At 37.5% G+C, this 23,628-nt stretch overlaps 1 protein-coding gene across 9 annotated transcripts in view; it reads left to right on the top strand.

Moving 5' to 3' along the window:
- Positions 1-23,628, top strand: part of PTPRM (protein tyrosine phosphatase receptor type M) — an 806,292-nt gene that overhangs the window by 477,426 nt on the left and 305,238 nt on the right. For all 9 annotated transcript variants that reach the window (XM_040479372.1, XM_040479375.1, XM_040479373.1 and 6 more), the window contains 2 exons: positions 11,083-11,391; positions 19,821-19,930. In XM_040479372.1, the coding sequence (XP_040335306.1) occupies positions 11,083-11,391; positions 19,821-19,930 (419 nt within the window). The remainder of the gene's footprint in view (positions 1-11,082; positions 11,392-19,820; positions 19,931-23,628) is intronic.

The raw sequence follows: 23,628 nt of genomic DNA on the forward strand, positions 1-23,628 counted from the left end.
AGGCAGAATGCAGAATATTGCCTGTTCTTTCGGCAATACCACTCTGCTTAAATAACTCTTGCCATCTAATTGGACAAGTTTCTCTACTCCGTTCTTGGTCAGGAGTGTTATGGCTCTTTGGGGGCCTTGGCTGTGTATTTGGTTTTGAATCAACTCATCAAGTTTCTCAAAACCCTAATTAGGTTTTGATCGGAATTGCACGGATTCCAGTGAGTACGTCAGGGAGAGCTGATACTTTTACAATGTTGAGTCTGCCTGTTCATGAACATGATCTAGCTCTGCGGTTATTCTGAGTCCCATGAATGCTTTTCAACAGAATTTTGGATTTTTATTATTCTCTTGCAAGATTTGTTCCTGAGTCACCTATATATTTTGGTCCTTTTGTGAATATTGTCTTTTGTAAAATTGGTGATTCAGTTTGTTATTAATATGTAGAAATACAAAGGGTTTTTTAATATTTACTTATTTTGGGGGAGAGCACAAGTGGGGAAGGAACAGAGAGAGGGAGACAGAGGATCTGAGGTGGACTCTGCCCTGAGAGGTTGCCAGCAGCGAGCCCAATGTGGGGCTCGAACTCATGAACCTCCGGATCATGACCTGAGCCGAAGTCGCACACTCAAGCAACTGAGCCACCCAGGTGCCCCTATGAAGGATTTTAACTCTAATTGTATATTTAGACACCTTGCTAAACATTTGCTGTTCATATAATTTGTAGATCTTGTATGTGTGCTGACATTTACGTTGTGTATAACTTGAGTTTTGTTTTCTTCCCTTTCAAATTCTATTTTATTTTTATTATTAAAAGAGAGAATCTTAAGCAGGCTCCACGCTGTGCAGAGCGCAGGGTTTGATGCCGTTGATGCAGGGCTCAATCCCACGACCCCCAAATCATGACCTGAGCTGAAATCAGGAGCCAGACATTCAACTGACTGAACTACCCAGGCATGCTCCCTTTCAAATTTTATACCTTTCATTTCTTTAAAAAAAAATTTTTTTTTACATTTATTTTTGAGAGACAGAGTGAGACAAAGTGAGAGTGGGGGAGGGGCAGAGACAGAGGGAAACACAGGATCGGAAGCAGGCTCCAGGCTCTGAGCTGTCAGCACAGAGCCCAACACGGGGCTTGAACCCACAGACCATGAGATCATGACCTGAGCTGAAGTTGGACACTCAACTGACTGAGCCACCCAGACGCCCCTATACCTTTTATTTCTTACTACATTGGCTAGAACCTTCAGGAAAATATTCAGGAGACTCAGTGATAGCTTGCATCTTTGTGTGGTTCCTTTGTGTGTTACCATTGAGAACAATACTTGCTGATGCAGGCATGTGAAATTTCATTGTGTTCTTAATTTGCTAATTTTCCTTCTAGTGAGTGGACAGTTTGACAAATACACTTCTCTGCATTTGTTAAAACTATCGTATGGTCTTTCTTCCTTAATTTGTTAATGTGATGAATTACATTTATAGACATTTTATGTTAAACCATCCTAGTTAATCTAAGTTGGTCATGCAGTATTATCATTTTTACGTATACAGTGGATTTGAATATTTTGTCCATAATTTACTCATCGATGCATGAATGAAATATGTTGCTCATACACATTATCCTTGTTTGGTTTTGTATTAAGATATCAAATGCTTCGTACACTCTAAGGCTATCTATCTTATGGCTGCGTAAGAATTTACAGTTCTTTTTATCTTTTTGATGAATGTTTTCTTCTTTTGATGAATTAAAACTTTTGTCATTATGTAATGATTCTCTGTGTCCCTTACTGCACCTATTCTGTGATTCTTATGGTCAGTATTTGCCAGTCACCTTTTTTTTTTTTAATAGGATTTTACTTTCAGATTTCCATGTACAAGTGTCTTCGATTTATTCCTTCTAAACAACATATAGCGAGGTATTGATTTTACATTGACTGTAACTCTTTGGATATTTTAATTGACAAGTTTCCATTTACATTTACTGTGATTTGTGATGTATCTGGACATGTTTCTACCAACAAGTAGAATTGCTCGTATAGGTATTTGACTTAATTTGTTTTTCCTATGAATGTATGAGGTTTTTAAAAATTATTATTCTTTATAGTTGCAAAAGGTCACCTACTGCTATTTTTGTTGTGGTTGACTGTAGAAAATTTATCCTGCATACTTTAAAAAAGCCTATAATTAATAACTTAAACCCCCACGTTCCCAGTGATGTAAGGATCTTGTACTCTTCCGACGCTGAGCATTGCCTTCTCTGTCTACACTACTCTTATTGTTAGTAGTTTAATTCCATGCTATTTTTAAAACCTCTCACATTAGACATTATTATTAGTTTACGAATACAAATTTAGATATTTTTCCTCATCTCATTTCTCCTAGCATCTCAGGCTTTCCTTCAAACATCACTTTTTTTCTTCCTGAAGTTTGTCCTTGAATGTAGGTTATTTGTAGTAAACTTACTCAGTTTTGATTCTTTGAAATCATCCTTTGACCTTTACTTATTGAAAGACAATTTTGCTAGATATACAGTTGTAAGTTGGCATGTTTTCTCTCAGCACTTTGGACATATTGTTCCCATTTATGGATGTGTTGAGAAACCTCCTGTCAACCTAATTGCTATTACTTTGTAAGTGATACGTCTTTTCTCTCCGGATATTTTTAAGATCTTCTCTTTGATTTTGGTGTCTGTAGTCAAACTACATGATGTCTAAGTGTGTACCTAATCTGTGCATGTTATACTTTCTTTATATTTTCATTGATGTCTTCTGTCAGTTCTGGAAATTTCTGACGTTATATCTTCAGGTAGTGTGCCTCTCCTTCTATTGTCTCTGTTCTTCTCCCGGCGAGATTAAAAATGAGTCAGCCTCTCATATTCTGTTCTGCATCTCTCTTTCCTATTTTCTACTGCTTTCCTGTTTCTGGTTCTCTGTGCTGCACTCTGGATATTCTTCTCTGATATATCTTCTAGTTCATTAATTTTCTCTTAAGCTGTGTCCAATCTTGTTGTTTTATTCATCCTTTGAGTTTTTGTTGTATTTTAATCTTTTATTTCTAAAAGTTATATTTAGTTGTTTTCACAATCCAGCTGGTTGCTTTTCATGGTGGCATGCTTATTTTTGTGATTACATTTTTAAATTTGGAAGTGGTACTCCCATTTTATATTCTTCGTCTACATCGACATCTGTTGTTTCCTGTTTCTGCTGACTCACTGTGGCAGTTTTCTGGGGAATTTTGGTGATCTCCACTAATGAGCTCATATTTGGCTGGTCTTTATCTTTGAAAACCGTATTGAGGAATGATTTTGTTCCGAGAACATTTGTGTTTTTGTCTCCTGGAATCCAAGTGGTAGTACTGACTATCGACTACTACTGTTGACTTGAGCTACTTCCAAGTATCTGAGATTAACCTGGAGCCCTCAGGTTTAGCTTCCCTATGCTGCCCCTGGCCCAAGGGTTATTCTTTAGATTGCAGAGAGGAGGTAGGCAGCTATCATGTTATTTTATTGTCGACAGGGAACACGGTGTGAGGTGCCACTGGAGATACATTACATTCTTTGCAATTAAAAAATATATATGCTGGATCTAGTTGTGTGGAAGTGAAAGAGTCCTTCATAGTAAATGATGTGCCATTTTGTTGTCATCAGAAAAATTAACAATTATTTTATGGATATATTATCCATCAGTTCATTAATTTATCTAGTTCTCTATGTGGTGAGGTTGAATTTTTTATTTTGCTTTGGGCAGATCCACATAATATGATGTGATGAATGGTTATTGGGAGAGACTCTTAACATAAACACGTGCCATGCAGAGTTGCTATCGCTGAAGGAAGATAGTTCTGTACATAATACATTTCCATTTCAAAGATTATATCATATAAATGAGACAGCTCCTAAAATGGTCCCATAGTAGACTTTGCTTATTTACATTTTACTGGAACCAATACCAATAATTCAAGATCTCGCCTCAGGAATGGGCTTTAGCTTTTTAGCCTTGAAATAGAATCTCGCTGAGGGGAAAGGAACGTCTGAATGTTGTTTTACTTTTGGAGAGCAGTTCAGCATTATCTAGTACACTTGAAGATGTACAAACTCTACAGGCCAAGAGTCCCACATTTTATGTTTACTCAAGGGAAATGGTGGCTAAGGAACATGTGTGCGAGGATGTTCCTTGTACGGTGCTTGTAACAGAGAAAAAGTAGACTCACCCTATCTGTTCTCAATGGAGGGACCTATAAGTAAGCTATGGCTTGTTTAATAGAATTCTATACACCAGTTAAAATTATAACTAGATTTATATTTTTAAACTTGGCTAACATTGAATGAATTTTCAAGCTGCAAAGAATGGTAGCATTTATGTAAAGTTGTAATCATCCCAGATATATGTAAGGAAAGTATAAAAACATGTCTGGGAATGAAACATAATAACCTTGGGATTGCTTGCAGGAAAGTGGCAAGAATTTATATCAGTAGTATTTTATTTCTTTCGTAAAAACTGATCTGAGGCAAAACACAAAAACACATTTGATATTAGTAGGTGCACAGGTGATTGTTTTACTTAGGACTTTTCAATGCTTTTCCAAGGTTTTATTACTTAAAATTTCAACGACCTTAAATTAACGCCAATGAAAAGAATACTCATGCTTAACAGAATAACGTCTTTCAAGCATTGTGGGACTTCTGGCCTTATTCTGTGCAGTTAATCAATGCAGGCAGAATAAAATATGACAAAGGCTATTGCTATTGAGTGCCTTGTCAATGCATAAATTTCTTTTCTTCAGAAGTTGTCAACAGTAAATTGTTCACTGCCTCTTTTTTCCACCTGCCTTTCAACAAACTTTGCTTAAGAACGTTACACTAAAAAAAAAAAAAAAAATTGTTGAAAAAATATTACCCTGAAAGATTTGGTGAAATTCTCCTCAAAGCATGCACGTTGGGTGATTAACCAAACACCTGAGATAGATAGATGATAGGTAGATAGTTTTTTGTTTTTTTTTGTTTTTTTTGTTTTTTTTTTTTTTAGTGTGCAAACCAAACACTAAGCAAAGCATCTTCCCACTCTTGTCTTTCAAGTACCGCCTGACCCCACTAGAGAATTCTCCCCCAGGCTGTAAGTGGTTGCTCCTAGTTAGAGTGTGTGTGTGCAGCCTCGGGCTCCTTCCTGAGGGTCTCACCTCCGAGTAGTCACTTTGTCATGCAAGAATCCTTCACATTTTCCTTACAATGTGAATAGGAATTTCGGCCTTCTCCTGGGAGGGAAATGAAAACTACCAATAAAAGTGGTAGGTGGAGAGTACATTTTCCAGCAACATGGGCCAGTCGATTACATACCTTTATCACTTAGGCCAAGTTCAAACCCACACTTGGAAAGCACATGGGACATTGTGAAGAATATGTCCGTCCTCGACCAAGGAAGGAAGGAGAATGTTTGATTCTGTGCGACCTTAGCACTGCTATACTTCCATTCATTTGTTCAGTGAGCCTGTTTTTTCATCTCTTAAATCAGTATGATGTTTGAAATTTAGGGTTTTTTGTGTTTGGCAAGAAACTATTCTTTCTATGTAGCATTGTGTGAAATATTTCAGAAAAATAGACAATTTTCAAGTACATTTCTTGATTTTAATTATGATACAATCCAAAAACAATTCACATGATACCTGTGAAAAGTTTTATGGGGGAAAAGACTATTCATATGGTGACTTTTAACTTCTACAATTAGATCCCAGATATATAGATGCCTGTAAGGTAGCATAAATTAAATTTAATAAATTTTATGAATTAAATTTTCAACTTCACTGACAAGGGACACTTTTTAAACTCTGGAAAACATTGACTGACTCAAAGGCTATATTTATGTCACTTGAAAACAGTGCCGTGTGCCTGGAATCTTTGCTTCTGAGGAATATCGAGTGCTTGGGTAAGCCAATATAATATTAATTAAACAGGTATTTGCTCTGATTTAACTGGCTAGTAAAGAAAGCTGTTGCATTATTATTTTGTCTCCCTTTGTGTGACTGACAAGGCGGAAACACAGTAGCTGAAGGTGCCAAAGGGGACCTACCATGCCATTCCGGTTGTTACCGCTTTTATTGTAATAGACCTCTGGATAGTTCATGAAGAGGAAGAAAAGACAAACCTGTTAGCGGGAGCATTGGTTGTAATCTATGTATTTGATTGTCAATGACAGGATCCTAAAATTACACCCAAATATCTCTCACAGGTTCTGAAATGGAGTTTCTGAAAAAGCACCGTAGTTGTAATAGAAGAGCAGAGTTCCAGAGAAATGAGCTGTGAATTGAACCTGCAGTGGAAATTGATCCTCCCAGTCAGTTTCTGCCCTTATTCGTAGGAAAACAGGACTGAGTGTAGAAGGAGCCAGGATCACTGATTAAATAGGATGCTAAAGTGCCGGAGGCTAGTACTGGGCTTGCTGGTCCCCCAGGTCAGGACTGTGACTGTCAGACTTCTCTGCATGAAACCTGGCTGGAACTGGCAGAAAGAGAACAGAATGAAAAATGCTGCCGCCAGCCTGGGAAGCGGTAAGAACTCCCTGACTAAGCTTCAGGCATGACAGCCATTGCTCTCCTCAGGGAGGCTGTTCTAGTCTCTTATCGTGAGTCACTGGGCCCAGGTTGGGCCGCCTGGCCTCATGATTCACGCCAGTGGGGCCTGTCATGAGACCCATTCCAGTGTGGGCCAAGGGTGTGAGTGTGAAGAAGAACGGCCTCGGAAGCGACTCGCATCCCCAGTAGCACCTCCAGGATCATGAGGAAACAGAAGCAAATATCTGCCTAGTGGTCCTGTGAATATAATTAATTACCCTGTTATCTAACCCTAAGAGATTTATTTTGTGCACATATAATGGTAGTAATATATTCCAAGTGTTTTTGGCAGTGCTCACATTCTGCTCCTAGAAATGCAGTATGAGTTGTAATTAGCCGACTGAAATTACACATTTCTGGTTATGAAGTTGCCATTTACTGCCTACGGTGTGATATATTTCTACAACAATGCCCTTCAAAGTCTGCAGCGATCATCAGTATAACTCACTGGAGTAAATGTCCCCATGGAATGCCTCATTCACACTTAGCAGTGCGCTAATCGAAATGGTTCCAGCAGACGCATTGAAGATAAAGGTTCTATAAAACACTAACTTAAGATGTAACCATTTTACACCATTTCTGGATCAGAGCTTGATTTTCAGAATGGCAGAAGAAACGAAAAAAAGCAATAAAATCAGGCCATTTGCTTAGCATGACTTGAAAGGATTGTCAGATTCCCTTAGTCCTTGTACTTATCCTGTCAACGTTACCCTCAAAAAAGAATGTCATCACAGGTAGTTGGCAACTCACAGCGTTCAGTTTATGTTGCCAGCTCCCATTTTCCCATCTCACTTAACTAATTCTTACCTTCTGGCCCTGGTGAGAGAAATGACAGCTCTCCATCGAAGGTGGACCTCGTTGCCTGCGTTGTGGTATTTTTTTCTAAGTTTACTTATTTATTTTGAGAGAGAAAGTGTGTGTGTGAGCAGGGTGGGCAGGAGGCAGAGAGAGAGAGAGAGAGAGAGAGAGGGGACGTCCCAGTCAGGCTCCACACCATCAATGCAGGAGATTTTGATCCCACAAACCACGAGATCATGACCTGAGCCAAGATCAAGAGTTGGGCACTCAACTGACTGAGCTACCCAGGAGCCTCTGCATCATGGTATTGATTCAATTTCTCTCTTAAGTTTTCCACTAGTGGAGAAGTCAGGGGATGGCTGGAATGGAGCGATAAAGTGACATTCATCCCTGCCCCCTGTTGATATGATGTGCCCCTGCCATTTTGGCGTGGACATATTAGGAGACACAACAGCATTATACTCGAGGCAAAGGCCCAAGAGAACATAAATGGTGATATCTTGTTTGTAACAGCTTCTGTAAGATAGTGTTGTTCTGGTGGTGAACCAGAATCTTGAAGATTCAAGCCAATGAGCACATGCCTCTTTGCATCTAAGGTTTAGACCTCAAACAGCCTCTGTCTCTAGTCTGCTAGTTACCCCTTTTGACAGTAGCAACTCTGGAACCTTGGCCACAGATGTGGTTGTTTTGTGCTAGGCTTAGCTGTTTTCTTTGACAAATTTATGGGAAGTTTGAGACATGATTTTACCATGATGGAATTTTTAGAGGTATTAACAGAGGGGAAGCGAGCATGCATTTCAAGAAAACTTGACCAGTAAGTAGACTGAACCCTTGGCTTTTTTATTCCTGGAACTTAGTCCACGCCTGTATTTTCTTGACTGAGAACTTGGTCCATGTGTGTATTTTCTTGACTAAGAAATGATGCAGGCCTGTTTATGTAATAGAAAGTAGTTTTTTTTTTATGGAAATTAAGTTAGAACTTCATTGTTTAAACTAATATCTGAAACATTTAGTCATTTTATTAGTAAGTAGAATTGATGAAAACCTTGGGAAAATGCTTTAGAACAGTTCTCTTGGATACCTGTGATTAATAAGGAAAGGGGCAAAGAGATGTTTGTTAATCTGTTTATGTATAAGGGATCTGGAGCATATTAAAAGTTTTGTAAACATTCAACTAACAAAGCATTATATAAAATTAGACATTTCCTTTACATTGCAAAACGTCATGAGACTGGAAAAAACTGTCAATGTTATTTACAAATAACTTATTTATGATATTTCCCCTAATACTAGCAATTTAAATATAAGACATTGATTTAGTAATAAGTGCATTCCATGAGGATGCCACTCAGGATTCTCTGGGGGAGTTTTTGTCTCACTCGTCCTTGGTTCCTAGAATTACTATAGGACAGAGTAGCATGATGATCATTATTAACCTCATTTTATGGTTTGAGCAGATATCTAGCTGATAAATCCCATCTTGCACATATAAAACCAAGGTATTATTTCTGTTGAAGTGTTTTCATTTGTTGGAGGTCACCGGAAAGGAAGTAGTTAGTAGTTCTAGGTTCTCCCTACGTCCTAAGTGATGGAGAAAACAAGGAATTTATGCACAAACGGAAATCAAGAAATGAACTTCAATGTTAGTCCAGACAAATCTCCAATAGCCACAAAGTATAGATAGAGTTTTCTGGCAAAGCTGAAATGGGGAACATGGCGTAGACCCCTCTTCTATGGATTAGAAAGAGAAGAGGAAAGAATCTTCACAAGCACTTTTGTTCAAAGATTAAATGCATGCGATCTTTATTATATTTTACAGTCTGTGGTCATATTTTAGGTGGGTTTGGGGATATCTTGAACATTCTAATTTAAATCTAATAATTTCTTTATTTTGGTAGATACTCTGCAGTAGAGAGTTAAAGCAACACGGTTCGTAGTCAGACATATATGAATTCAAGAGCCATAGTGAAACCTTGAACCAAGTTCTTGGACCCACCTTGGCTGCAATTTTTTTCATCTGTATATTGGGAAGAATAACACTTGATTCACAGGATTGCTTTGAGGAATAGAGACTGTAAAGAAAGCAAGTCACACAGAATAAGTGCACATACAGTAAATAGCTATTATTTCTCAAGTTTTCATGCTGATTTTCCCTTACCAATCATGGATCTCTTTACATTCATGTGTGATGACCACAATTCAGGAAAACAAAAAGTCAGAATATATGGAGTAAGTATATTTATGGATAGTCCAAAACAGAGCATTTTAGATGAGCAAATCCACAAAAGGTAAACTGCTTAGAAAAGTGTATAGCAAATAGTAAGTGCTCAATAAATGTTATGTATCTTTTTTACATGTATTCATTTTATTGAGAGACAGAGGGAGAACACAAGCAGGGGAGGGAGGGGCATAGAGAGAGAGAGGGAGACACAGCATCTGAAGCAGGCTCCAGGTTCTGAGCTGCCAGCACAGAGCCCAACACAGGGCTTGAACCTACAAACCATGAGCTCATGACCTGAGCCGAAGTCGGATGCTTAATGGAATGAGCCACCCAGGGACCCCATTTTTATTTTTAAAGTTTGTTTTTTTGAGAGAGAGAGACAGAGAGAGAGAGAACATGAGCAGGGGAGGGGCAGAGAGGGAGGGAGAGAGAGAATCCCAAGCTAACAGCAAGGAGCCTGACACGGGGCTTGATCTCTCGAACGTAAGAAATCAAGAGTTAGATGTTTAACCATCTGAGCCACCCAGGCACCCCAAATATTATGTATTTAGTACTGTGGTTTTCATCATCATCTCAGGAACAAGTTAAAGCTTTCTCTGTATATATTCTTTCTTTTAAAACCTTTAAAATACTTATACAGTCCCTGCAAATCATTTAGATTTCTAAGTTTGAAACTCTGTATCTGGAGCTTGGGCTCAGCAGTAATATGAAGACATTGTCAGGGATAGGAAAGAACTACTTGTAGAGTAATTGCATGAAATTCTATGCAAATCAAAACGCAGAAAAGGCCTGGAGTCCTGCTCAGAGGTTTATGCTCTCTAATCGTTAGGTTATTTCATGCTGAATTCTCAAGCTTTTTCTCTTATGTTTTCCAATTACGTAATTGTAAATTAATTTTAAAAGATAAAACATATTTGTCAATTCACATTGAGATTGGTTTCATGTGTCAGAGCCTCAGAGGAGAAGAGCCTTAAAGAAAAGCACTGTATTTCCCTCTAATGAAAATTTTGGAAGTTGTCCGTTCAGGGATAGAATGGTAACTCAGTGATTAGTAGAAACTCTGGTGGGTCCTTCATCATTGCTTCGAATGGTTAATGTTTATGTGCCTCATGGCCCATCCTGTTGGCATGAGCGAAAAACATCATATCCTCAATCCAGCAAACAGGAAGGAAGAAGGAGAAAAGATGGTGAGCTCCTTTTAAGGACGCCTCCCAGAAACCGTTCTTGATCTCATCTTGTATGCCAATCACCAGAATTTAGACACAGAGCCACACCTCGCTGCAGAAGCCACTGAAGATTCCGCTCTTTATTCTGGGTGGCCTGATGCCCAGTTACGATTTAGGGATTTTGTTATCATGGAAGAGACCAGATATTCGGGACAACTAAGACTGTCTGTGACATCTGGGCTTCACCGACCTCTTACAATTCATTTCTCTTCTGTTTTCTTGTTCCTCCTTTCTTTTCTGTATTAGATCCCATGCGTGGCCCAAGAAAACTGGAAGTGGTGGAAGTCAAGTCTCGACAAATCACCATCCGCTGGGAGCCATTCGGATATAACGTAACTCGCTGCCATAGCTATAATCTCACGGTCCACTACTGTTACCAAGTGGGAGGGCAGGAACAAGTGCGAGAAGAAGTAAGCTGGGACACAGATAATTCACACCCTCAACATACGATCACTAACCTCTCACCATACACCAACGTCAGCGTGAAACTCATCCTCATGAATCCCGAGGGACGGAAAGAAAGTCAAGAACTCATAGTACAGACAGATGAAGACTGTAAGTACTTTTAAATGATATGTTTACATGAAATACATATTCTTTCAAAGAAACAGCCCGTTACTTCTTTTAGGTTGAGATCTCTGTAATGAAAGTGAAGGAATGAGTTACTGTGTTGAAAAATATAAATGTGTATCTGTGCCTCTGAATTTAAGCACCGATGTAAAAGGGTAAAGGAGTAAAGATACAGAAGTTTATTTTAATTCTTTATGCATCGTACAGTTGCCTTTCTATATGTAATTACCCTACATTGCTCTAAATAGTTCTTCATTCAAATTTTATTATCATGCTAGACTTAAGAGTTGTTGTTTGGGTAGGAGATTATATGAAATGCTTATTTAAATATATTTACATGGCATTCTGAAACATATTTCATAGTTCAGATAAAAATTCAGCACAAAATAGAGGCTGCCCTTGCTTTTCAGCACAATGCTGAGAAATTACCTCATTAGGTTGCTGGCCATGGGATAGATGATACTTTCCCATAGGACCAATATTATAATTGGATATTACCTCAATAAACAAGGATTTAACAAATAGGCAGTGCATGTCACTAGCAACTCATCAAAGAAAGCAAATACAGAGTTGCAGTAAACCTCTAAAATAATTTAACATAGTAAAATTATCCATTGAATCCCAGAGCATGGACACAAATGAGCTTTTACATTGCTTATACAGGGGACCCTCGCGCACAATAATATGTACATATGGCACATAAAATATGGTGGTAGCATATCATATATTTGGCCTAAAATTTCTTTGCCAGGCATCAGAATAAGATGGCAAGGAACTTGAGAAGCCCATTAAGTGAATACACTTACTTATTCCTGGGCAAAAGATATTTCACTTTTTTCCTTTTTCTTCATGCAACTGATTATGCAGTGATCCTTGATCACCGATTATGGGAACCGGCCAGAGTAAATGATGAGCTCATCCCACAGATTTCTCTTTTCTTTTCTGTAGCCCCATCAAGCCCTGCCTGTGCTGGTTGCTTTCAAATAGTTGTCTCACTGCAGTTATTTTTGTCAGGAATATTAGCCTCCTTCAGGTCACCCAATCAGGGCTGAGACTCGGGGCCCCGTCTCTGTTTCTCTGAGTTCTTGGTCATCTTCCAGAAAAGTGGAATAAGGTGTCAACATTATCAGTTGGCCACCTCTGACCCCCACCTCCATATTTCTATGCTTAATTTGGTTCTAACTCCTGTTGTTTCTACTTCCAAAATACTAACTTGTTCTTTTCTCTCAATTTCCACTACCTATATCTGGATCCTCGTTATTGCATGCTGAAATTTCTTTTCTTTTTTAATTTTTTTAAATTGAGACAGAGAGAGACAGAGCACGATCAGGGGAGGGGCAGAGAGAGAGGGAGACCCAGATTCCGAAGCAGGCTCCAGGCTCTGAGCTGTCAGCACAGAACCCAATACGGGGCTCGAACCCACGAGCTATGAGATCATGACCTGAGCAGAAGTCAGACACTTAACTGACTGAGCCACCCAGGGGCCCCTAATTTTTTTTTTTAATGTTTATTTATTATTGAGAGACAGAGAGAGACAGAGCGTGAGCAGGGGAGGGGCAGAGAGAGAGGGAGGCACAGAATCTAAAGCAGGTTTCAGGCTCTGAGCTGTCAGCACAGAGCCCGACATGGGGCTTGAACTCATGGACTGTGAGATCATGACCTGAGCTGAAGTCGGAGGCTTAACTGACTGAGCCACCCAGGCACCCCTACATGCTGAAATTTCTAACCTTCCTTGGTGGTTCCAGCTTTTGCCCATTTTAATGTTGCCTACTCAGCCACAAAACATGTTTAAAATACTCCTGCATCTCTGTTATTTCTCCTCCTTCGTTTCTGATTTTATTTAGTTGAGTCCTCTCTCTTTGACATCAGCTGTGGAGACATTTTTCTAGGTATGTCTCCTCTGGCAAGGTAAAAGAAAAGGAAAATTGAACTGTTGGGACTGCATCAAAATAAACAGCTTTTGCGTAGCAAAGGAAATAATCAAAACATCAAAAAGGCAACCTACTGAATGGGAGAAGATATTTGCAGATGATATAGCTGCAGAGGTTAATATCAAACATATACAAAGAACATATACAATTCAGTGCCAAGAAAACAAATGATCCAATTTAAAAACAGGCAAAAGACCTGAAGAGACATTTTTCCAAAGAAGACACACAGATGGCCAATAGACACATGAAGAGATGCTCAACATCACTCATCATCAGAGAAATGCAAGTTAAAACCACAATGAGATGTCACCTTATACCTGTCAGAATGGCTAAAATCAAAAACACAAGAAATAACAAGTGTTGGTAGGGATGTGGAGAAAAAGGAACTCTGTGCGCTGTTGGTGGGAACATATACTGCTACAGCCACTGTGGAAAACATTATGGGGTTTCCTCAAGAAATTAAAAATAGAATTAACATATGATCCAGTAAATCTACTACTGAGTATTAATCCAAAAAATTGAAAACACTAATTAAAAAAGGTATGTGCACCCCTATTTTTATTGTGACATTACTTACAATAATCAAGATATAGAAGCAACCCAGGTGTCCACATATAGACGGACAATATATGGAATATTACTCAGCTGTAAAAAAGAATGAAATCTTGCCACATGGCATGGATGGACCCTAGAGAGTATAATGCAAAGTGAAATAAGTTAGAGAAAGACAAACACCATATCAAATCACTCATATGTGGAATTTAAGAAACAAAACAAATGAACAAAGGGGAAAAAAAAGAGAGAAACCAAAAAACAGACTTAAATACAGAGGACAAACTGGTAGTTGCCAGAGGAGAGGTAGGTGGGGGGGGGGGGGGGGAATGGGTGGAATAGATAAAAGGGATTAGAAGTACACTTATGCTGATGAGCACTGAGAAATGTATAGAATCATGGAATCATATGGTACACCTAACACTAACATAACACTGTATGCTAATTATACTTGAAATAAAAACGTTTTAATCACAATATAAAAATACATTTGTATCGTGTCACTCTCTCCACAGAGCTGTCATTGACTTTGTTTAAATCTTGGCTTCCAAGGTCTTCTGCTTTCCTGGCTCATACTCTAGAACTAGTGACTTTTCCTCCAGTGCAGATCATTCTGCCCAGAATGTCACGCAGGCAGCAGGTCTGGTAGGCCATGTCCTTTCCATTCCACGCTCTTCCTCCAGGTCTGCTCTCCAGCGCCGCCTGCCGTCCACCTGGCTGCATCTCGCTTCCATGTCCTCTGCTGCCCTCCAAAGGGCTCCTCAGGCTTCAGGTCCTTCACAAAGCTGCCTCCAACTCCTCCCGCCTGTAGCACTCTCACCCCTCTGACCTCCTTTGCACCTGATAAGAATCTTTTAATCTATGGGCTTTAATTCCCTCATCTGAAAAGTGAGAATAATAAGAGTTGTCAAGCATATTAGAGTTAGAGGAAATTTACATAGAGAGCCATTTGTAGCTGACAGAGAGAGGCCTTTAATGAGCGATCATTATTGTTGTTGCAGTGATTCAAAGCAACTCCTTGTGACCTTTCCTTGCTCTTTTTGTTATATTTAATCTTTTCGTCTCTTAACCACAAACTGGAGAGAAGAAGCCTTCTATTCTTCTTCTGTAACAATAGGCACGATACAGATTGCGAAATAAAACACTCAGAAGTGTTCTGTTCGTCTTTAGATAAAACAGTAAAGTTTGCTGATCATCACCTCATTGAGGTTTTCATCAACAGTAATGTTTTAACCAAGGAGAGGGAAGATGATATGTAGTCCTTTCTAGAGACGAGCAGGTGTGTCTTACTCAAAGCCATGTGAGCGAACCCAGTCACTACTTTTGGGTTTCGAATTGAGAAAGGACAGGAGATGGGAGTTCTGTTAAGTTCCATCAGAACATGAGGTAAGAATAACTTACCTTTTTGTGTAAATTATCTTGCTAGTCCCAGAAGTTGGGGCATGCATGACTTCCAAAAAAAATTCTACTGTGTCCGTAGCACACGGGCATGCAGTTAATTAGAAAAGCTTTTATTTCAAATTTTATTTCCTAACAACAAAGACTTCGAAAACAGAGAAAGAGAAAAAAGACAAAAATAGAATAATTGTCATTTCTGAGTTTGAAAAAAATGGGGTGGTCACTTTATGTGTCTACCATTATAAAAGGCTACAGTTCATTGAACATTATGAATTTTACTCTGGTAAAATATGTTTATTGAGTATTTATTTCATGAGAAAGTACATGGAAAAAATTACCTCTTTATCACTGTTAAAGATATCACAAGACTAGAGCTCAGTTCCACAAACTTAGAAACTAAAGCTTATTTATCCCAAATCCTGAATTTCTAAGAACTTCTGAAAACAGGTAGTAGACCTAAGTTCCTGTGAGACACTGTTATTCCTAATTTATTCAACTCTTCCGGTATTTTATTTTAGTTTACTTTGTTTGCTCCTGACCTTAAAAATATATATGTATATTATGTATATACATTCATTTATATTATTTATTATTATTTAATCATTTATATATATTCATTTATATATTATATATGCATGTATATGTACATATATACATATATAATTATCTATAAATATAGTGTACATATATATTTATATAATATCCACATATATGATATATATACGAATCTCAGTTAGGTTTTCTTGTTAACATGTCCATAGTGCCATCAAGTACAGGATCTCCAGTACATTTTAATAAGTTTACCCCTTTAAGTTGTCCTCTCTTCAGCATAATTTTGACTTTCCCATTTTATTTTACTATGATTTAAACTAACTGAATGAAACCAAAGATATATTTTTTTCTAAGTCTTCACCTCTTTACATCTGCACATACATAGATTAGTAAGTATTCTCAATAGGAAATATCATCTCAGAATAATAGAACCACTCATATTTGCCTTGATACCACGAGAAGACTGATGATGATGTCATAATAAACACTTTCAAGGTCAAGAGGAAGAGACTAATTAGAGTTTTCACTGGCATGGCCCATTTTACTTCAGCTTCTGATTGATGAATATTACCATCTTAAATTCTGGACTCTGAATTTTCTTAGAACCTATCAGTGTTATAACTTCTTAAATGTGTTGGTTTTCTTTATTTCTGCATAGTTTCACATCAGTTCCTTCAACCTGAGATAAACAATTATTTTCGTATTTATGTGTTATTTAGAGTTTGGATGGTAGAGGTGAACTTAGTCCAACTTCCTCATTTTAGACATGAGGAAACTGAGGCCCAAAGAGGTTCAGTGAATTGTCCAAAATTGTACACTTTAATTACTGAAAAGTCTTGGGGTGCCTGGGTGGCTCAGTCGGTTAAGTGTCTGACTTTTGATTTTGGCTCAGGTCGGGATCCCAGAGTTAAGAGATTGAGTCCCACGTTGGGCTCTGTGCTGGATGTGGAATCTGCTTGAGATTCTCTCTCTCCCTCTCTCTTCCTCTGCCCCTCCCCCCTCAAAAATAATACATAAATAAATAATTACTGAAAAGTCTTAAATCATAACCCAGTCCTCACGTCTGAATCTGAATCTGTATCTTTTTTTTTCTGCCAAGCTATACTTAGCTGTGTTTAAAATAAGTATAAAATCTTACATCTACCTCAGTAGCCCCTCAACTAAAAAAATGTGTACTACCTATGAGTCCTTTTGAAATTCTAGGCAGCCTTTCCAACCTTGGACATCTTACCAACCCTTAAAGGTCTATTCATATCCTCCCACAATCTAAAACATTCTCTAACCCCCTTTTTAAACTGTATTGAGATGTTTATCCATTCATGAGTTGATGAACATTTGGGTTGTTTCCACTTGAGCTATTATGAAAATGCTATTAATATTTATATATTAATATTCATGATTTTATTTTAATATTCATGTATAATTTTTTGAGTAATATATGTTTTCAGTTCTCTTGAGTATGTACCTAGGAGTGGAATTCACACAGTACATTTATCTGTGTGTATCTGTTTGAAGAGCTGCTAGGTTGTTTTCAAAGGAGCTGTATGATTTTATATTCCCTTCAACATGAGGGTTTCAGTTTCTTCACATTCTCAGCAATGTTTATTATTTGCCTTTGGATTATCCCATTTTAATGGTGTGAAATACTATGTCATTGTGGTTTTGATTTGCATTTTCTGGCTGGCTACTGATGTTGAGCATCTTTTCATGTGCTTATTGGCCAGTTGTGTATCTTTTTTGGCAAAGTATTTATACAGACCCTTTGCCCATTTTTAATTGGATTATTTGTTTTCTTACTGGGTTTTAATAGTTCTTTATGTATTTAAGATACAAGTCTCTTGCCAGATAAATGATTTGCAAAAATTTTCTCCTATTCAGTGTGTTGCCTTTTCACTTTCTTGATAATGCCACTGGAAGCACAAAGGCTTTCATTCTGATGATGTACTTTATCTACTTTTTTTGTGTATGTGTGCTTTTGGTGTCATGTCCAAGAAACTGTGGCCTAATCCAAGGTCATGAATATTGACGCCTGTGTTTCATTCTAAGAGTTTTGTAGTTTTAGCTCATACATTTATCTCTTTAATCTATTTTGATGTAAACTTTATATATGGTGTGAGGTAAGAATCCAACTTCATTTTTTTGCATACGGATATCCAGTTGTCCCAGCACCATTTGTTGAAAAGGTTATTATCTCCCAATTAAATTTTCCTGGCACCTTTCATGAATACCACCTGACTGCAAATGTAGAGATTTGTTGTTGTATTCTCAATTCTCTTCCACTAATCTGTACGCTTATCTTTATGTCAGTACCACATTGTCATGATATAATAGCTTTGTAATAAGTTTTGAGAAGTGTGAGGCCTCTCCTACCACTGTTTGATTACTCACACTGTCACCAAAAAATTTGATCATGCACCTTCAAATATATGTAGAAATACTACAGGTATACTAGTTTTTAAATAGGATAAACACACCAATGCACTAAATTATATATAATATAAAGCATATGTGCAAAAAAGGAATTTAAATGAAGAGGAGATAAATAATATTTTTAAGCAATATTAAATGTTATTTTATAGAAAATTGGCAGGTAAATTTCCACCTTCCCTTATGCCCATTAGATTTTTTTTTTTTGAAAACTAGTTAGTTCAGGTTTTTAAAAAAGTCACACCAAAGGGGCACCTGGATGGCTTAGTTGGTTAAGTGTCCTGCTCTTGATTTCAACTCGGTCATCATCTCACAGTTTGTGATATTGAACCTCATATTGGGCTCTGTGCTGACAGTGTGGAGCCTGCTTGGGATTCTCCCCCTCTCTCTCTGTCCCTTCTCCTCTCTCTCTCTCTCTCTCTCTCAAAATAAATAAACATTTTTTACAGTGGCATCAAAATTCCCAGTTTTTGTAATCATTAATATATAAAATATTTTTAAAACATATTTATTACATATTATTTCATCTATATCACATCGTTTTAAAACATGTATTTTGTGCATATGTAACACATTAAAGATCAGTACAGCAGTTCATATCTATTTTTCTTTCACATGCTTTTGTTCCTCAATAATATAAAATATATAAAAATATAAAATTATAAATATAAAATCCATTCATGATAATGTACATAGCTGCCATTTATTTTCAGTCTTTTTTTGTATCATATTGTATGACTAAAACATTCTTTCCTACCATTTGGTTTGTCTCCAATTTATTATTTTTATTAAAAAATGCTCTGTTGGGCACCAGGGTGGCTCAGTCGGTTAAGCTCCTGACTCTTGATTTTGGCTCAGGTCATGATCTCAGGATTCGTGAGATTGAGCCCTGAATTGGACTCTGTGCTGACAAGGCGGGGCCTGCTTGGGATTCTATCTCTCCTCTCTCTGCCTTCTTTCCTGCTCTGCATGCATGAGCGCTCTCGCTCTCGCTCTCTCTCTCTTTCTTTTTCTCTCTCTCCCTCTCTCCCCCTCTCTCTCAAAAGAAATAAAATAAACATTTAAAAAATGCTGTATTGACAATAAGTGTATGTCTCCTGGTGTATATGTGCAAGAATATTACTCGGAAATATACCTAGAAGTGGGTCACATGATACATGCCTCTTTAACTTTACTAAGTACTACCATTACCAAATTGTTTTCCAAAGTGGCTGTACCAATTTCCACTCTCACAAGCAGTGTGTGGGAATTATTATTGCTCTGTATTTTTCCTTATTTCTGAAGAATACAAAAGTTCATTTCAAAGGTAATTACTGATCTTTGTGTAATTGATTCATGTTTTAAAGAAAAAAAAATGATGGAATTATTTTCTTTATAAAGACAGTGCTAAAACCATTTAAGTGGTTTTAAATTTCGTATTTTTAAAGGAAAACAATGTATCTGTGGCCTATTAAATCTTATGTCTCAATTGAGAGTTAAAAATCTAATATATCTAGAAAAATCTAATTTTGAGGGGGGTCACTCAAACTTTTATTGATTTCCCCCCCCTTCTAGTGCCAGGTGCTGTTCCCACTGAATCCATCCAAGGAAGTACTTTTGAAGAGAAGATATTTCTTCAGTGGCGGGAACCGATTCAAACATATGGTGTCATCACATTATATGAGGTAGTATACACATTCATTAGTAATTTAATTTTTATTATAATTTCCATGTAGCTAGACTGTCCAGTATTTTTAAAAACGCATAATGGCATCATGTCTTTTAAGAAGTTTATTGTCTTTGATAGTTATAATGGTTACTGCATAGAAGCAAAAAAAAAAAAAAAACACTGATTTTTTTCAAATAATGTATCATTTCAAGGTGTATATTTATAATGCTTTGGATGTTTCTGGACTATATGCTATTATATGTAAAGACACAACATAATATTTTTAAAAAATAACCTGTATTAAAAACAATAAGTATTTTGTGACGAGCATTGATTAGGAGGCAACCCCATCCTGCTAGCTATAAAATATTTTACTACTGAATTATAGAAGAACGGTGATTATCCAATTAGCAAAGTCAATAGACATTGTCTCAGGGATAACAATTGAATAATGTCTCTTGGTTCTTAGTATTAGCAAAACATCCTTTCGGCTTCCGTGGCATAGTTTTGTCTACTGAGGCATATCAAATGGTTGAATGGTAGAGAGCAGAGAAGAATTTGATGAATTGTTCAAGAAAAAAATAACAGCAGTGACGGGGTGACAGTCATCATCACATCTGTACGAGCATCATTTCGCTGTGCCTATTGTCATAGAAACAAGCAGGTGCATTTTTTTAAAGCTAGCATGTATTTGAATGCAAATGTAACAAAATTATATGTTGTTAGGTTTCTAAAAATCGCGACTGTTCCTCTGGTGGAGCCTCTGCTTGAATACCTTTCCGAACTCCTGACAAAAGCCTGAGCAGATTAGCTGTCAGACAGTAATCACTGGTAAACCCCTCCCTGACCCAACGAGCCTCACATTTATGTTGCCTTATACCTTTTGGAAATTGGTATTGAAATGCAAAAATTAATAACAATAATAACGTTTTTAATTGAAAGCTAAACAAAGTAAGAGAAAAGGAAAAGTTGATTTTTATGTTAAGTTATTGATGCTGTTCATTGGTTGCTTCGTTGTGAAAGAATTCAGCGTTAGGAACATCGATGGCTCAGCCTTTTGAGAGCTAAGTTTTATAATCAAATCAGACAAGTTCATATTTTTTTTTCTCAATGATCAGAATCTTTCAGTTGATATTTTTTGGCCCCAGGACCATTTTCTGGCCTCAGTTTTAGAAATTCCTACCTAAGAGTAACAGAATATTTTATGAGAAAAGATAACAGCCTTTGAATCAATGTTAAGTTCCAAGAAATAAGTCTATCTGTCCCAGAAGCCACATGTTCCTATCTAGACAAACAGAAAATAATAGCCAGATCCTTTCTTTCTGATCCCACTGAGCATACATCTTTGTGTAAAAAGTAACTTTAACATGAAAACAATAGGAAAAATAATTCAAAAGAAGAAGCTATTAATCTCTCTGAATTCAGCAGCCAGGGTCTCCCAGCTGAACACGGATCTAAATGCTGTTATAATGGGGATACGTGAATGCGTCATAAATCAGGGTTTTAAACATCAGGTATAGTTAAGTAGCACAGGCTGGTTCATTTTTCTAGGTACCAAAGGGAAAATATCAAATGTGTATGTTTTCTGACCACCAAATCTTTCTCTGTCTTTCCCCCATGCTTTCCAGAAGTAGGAAAGGGGGTTTCTGTTCTCAAAATAGGGCTTACATGGTGTCTCATGAGGAAGCTCTTCTTTAGTCAAGATGTACTGCCTGTGCCAGAGTCAGTGATAGGCACGGCTTCCTCCTGGAGCTAAGGACTGTTGTTGAATGTTCCTTGGAGGACCAGAGGCTCTGGGGACTGACATCATGCTAAGGAAATGGAACAGTTGTCCAGAAAAACAAAAACAAAAACAAACAAACAAAAAAACCCAGCGATCTTAGGAACAGTAAGTTCTGTCATAGAAACACATTTGACTATAGGTAAAAACCAGAAGGCAAGGTAAATTACCCTCATTGGAAAAAACTTAGTAACAAATGATACAGATGTTTCCTTAGGGCAGGGAGTATGCTTGGATCCTTTTTGCAGAAAAGAAGAGAAAACAGGTTGAATGCAGTAGATGTTGTACATGAATATGCTGTGGGTTCAGGTTGTTTTCAGGTTCTCTCCTTACCTCTCATGAAAGATACACCAAACCATTAATGATCAGAAAATGTCAACATCATCGTTTTCTGCCAGACGTTTTGGCAATTGACAGCATGAAAACACTCTTCTGATCTTACTCTTTGCCTCTCCGTTTTATTCCCCTAAGGTCCATCTTCAGTGTTCTCGAACTAGCCTTTCCTCTCTCTTCTCCCCACCTTTGTTTAGGCTTTAGCCCTTCACATCCCTTACTTTTTGATCAGCCCTTTATTTTTATCAGTCATCTGCCCGAGACCTAGACTGACATTTACAGCCTTCCTCAACAGCAATCAAAATTTTTATTTTATTAAATTAGAAATGTAATATCACTCTCTGAAGGAATATTTTAAGTACAGAAGTATTCAAAATAGTATCCTTGCTTCTTCCTTGCACTTTACAGAGGTAACAACTGTTAACAACTAGGTCATGTCCTTCCAAAATGTTATGAGGTAGGGGCGCCTGGGTGGCGCAGTCGGTTAAGCGTCCGACTTCAGCCAGGTCACGATCTCGCGGTCCGTGGGTTCGAGCCCCGCGTCAGGCTCTGGGCTGATGGCTCAGAGCCTGGAGCCTGTTTCCGATTCTGTGTCTCCCTCTCTCTCTGCCCCTCCCCCGTTCATGCTCTGTCTCTCTCTGTCCCAAAAATAAATAAACGTTGAAAAAAAATTAAAAAAAAAACACCAAAATGTTATGAGGTAGAAATTATAGTGCAAATTCACTTATGAATAGAGATCAATAAAATTTAATAAATATTCACAAATCCAGCATTTTTTACAAGAATAATATGCCATATAAGACATCTACCTCACACCATACAAAAAAAACTCCTACCAAATGGAGTCATGTTCTAAACACAAAAGTTAAACTACCAGAACACGTTAGGAAAAATAAGGACGATATTTCTATAATATATCTTACTGTGCTTGACAATAAAACCAGAAAGTTCTATTTTAAAAGATTGACAGATTTACCTATATAAATATTTAAACTTGTAAATGACAAAAGATACCACTCGGAAAGTCTAAATACAGACAGAAGACTTGAGGAAATTATTTTCAACATTTATAACAGTCGATGGGCTGTTGGCTGCAATGTATAGACTTGATACAGATTGATAAGAAATAGACAAAGCATTCCATTAGAAAAACTGGACAAAGAATAAGAGGAGACAACTCATAGGAAAAAAAAAATCCAAGTAGCATGTAAGCATGTGAAAAGGTACCTACCCAATCTTACTAATGATTCAGAAATGAAATAAGTGCTACAAAAAGTTTAAGTCTGTATAATATCAAGGGTTAAACAGTGATGTGGGGAAATGCATATGTGTTTAGACTGTTGGCGGGAACATGCATCTCTTACGTAGATAATTTGGGAGAACCTTTCAAAATGTAAACATTGCATATCAAGTCTATTTCTAGAACTTTCAGCCAGTAATACTCCCAAGTACACAGTACTCGGGGATATATACATGTCCAAGCATTTTCTTTAAATGGCTCTCAATTGCCTAGTGAGTAAACGCCAGACTCCTGGTCATGAGAGTAATGCATCTACAAACTTTGAAATACACACACACACACACACACACACACACACACA

This window comes from Herpailurus yagouaroundi, unplaced genomic scaffold (genome assembly GCF_014898765.1).
Source record: "Herpailurus yagouaroundi ecotype Mexico unplaced genomic scaffold, PumYag 142, whole genome shotgun sequence".
Classification (NCBI taxonomy): Eukaryota; Metazoa; Chordata; class Mammalia; order Carnivora; family Felidae; genus Herpailurus; species Herpailurus yagouaroundi.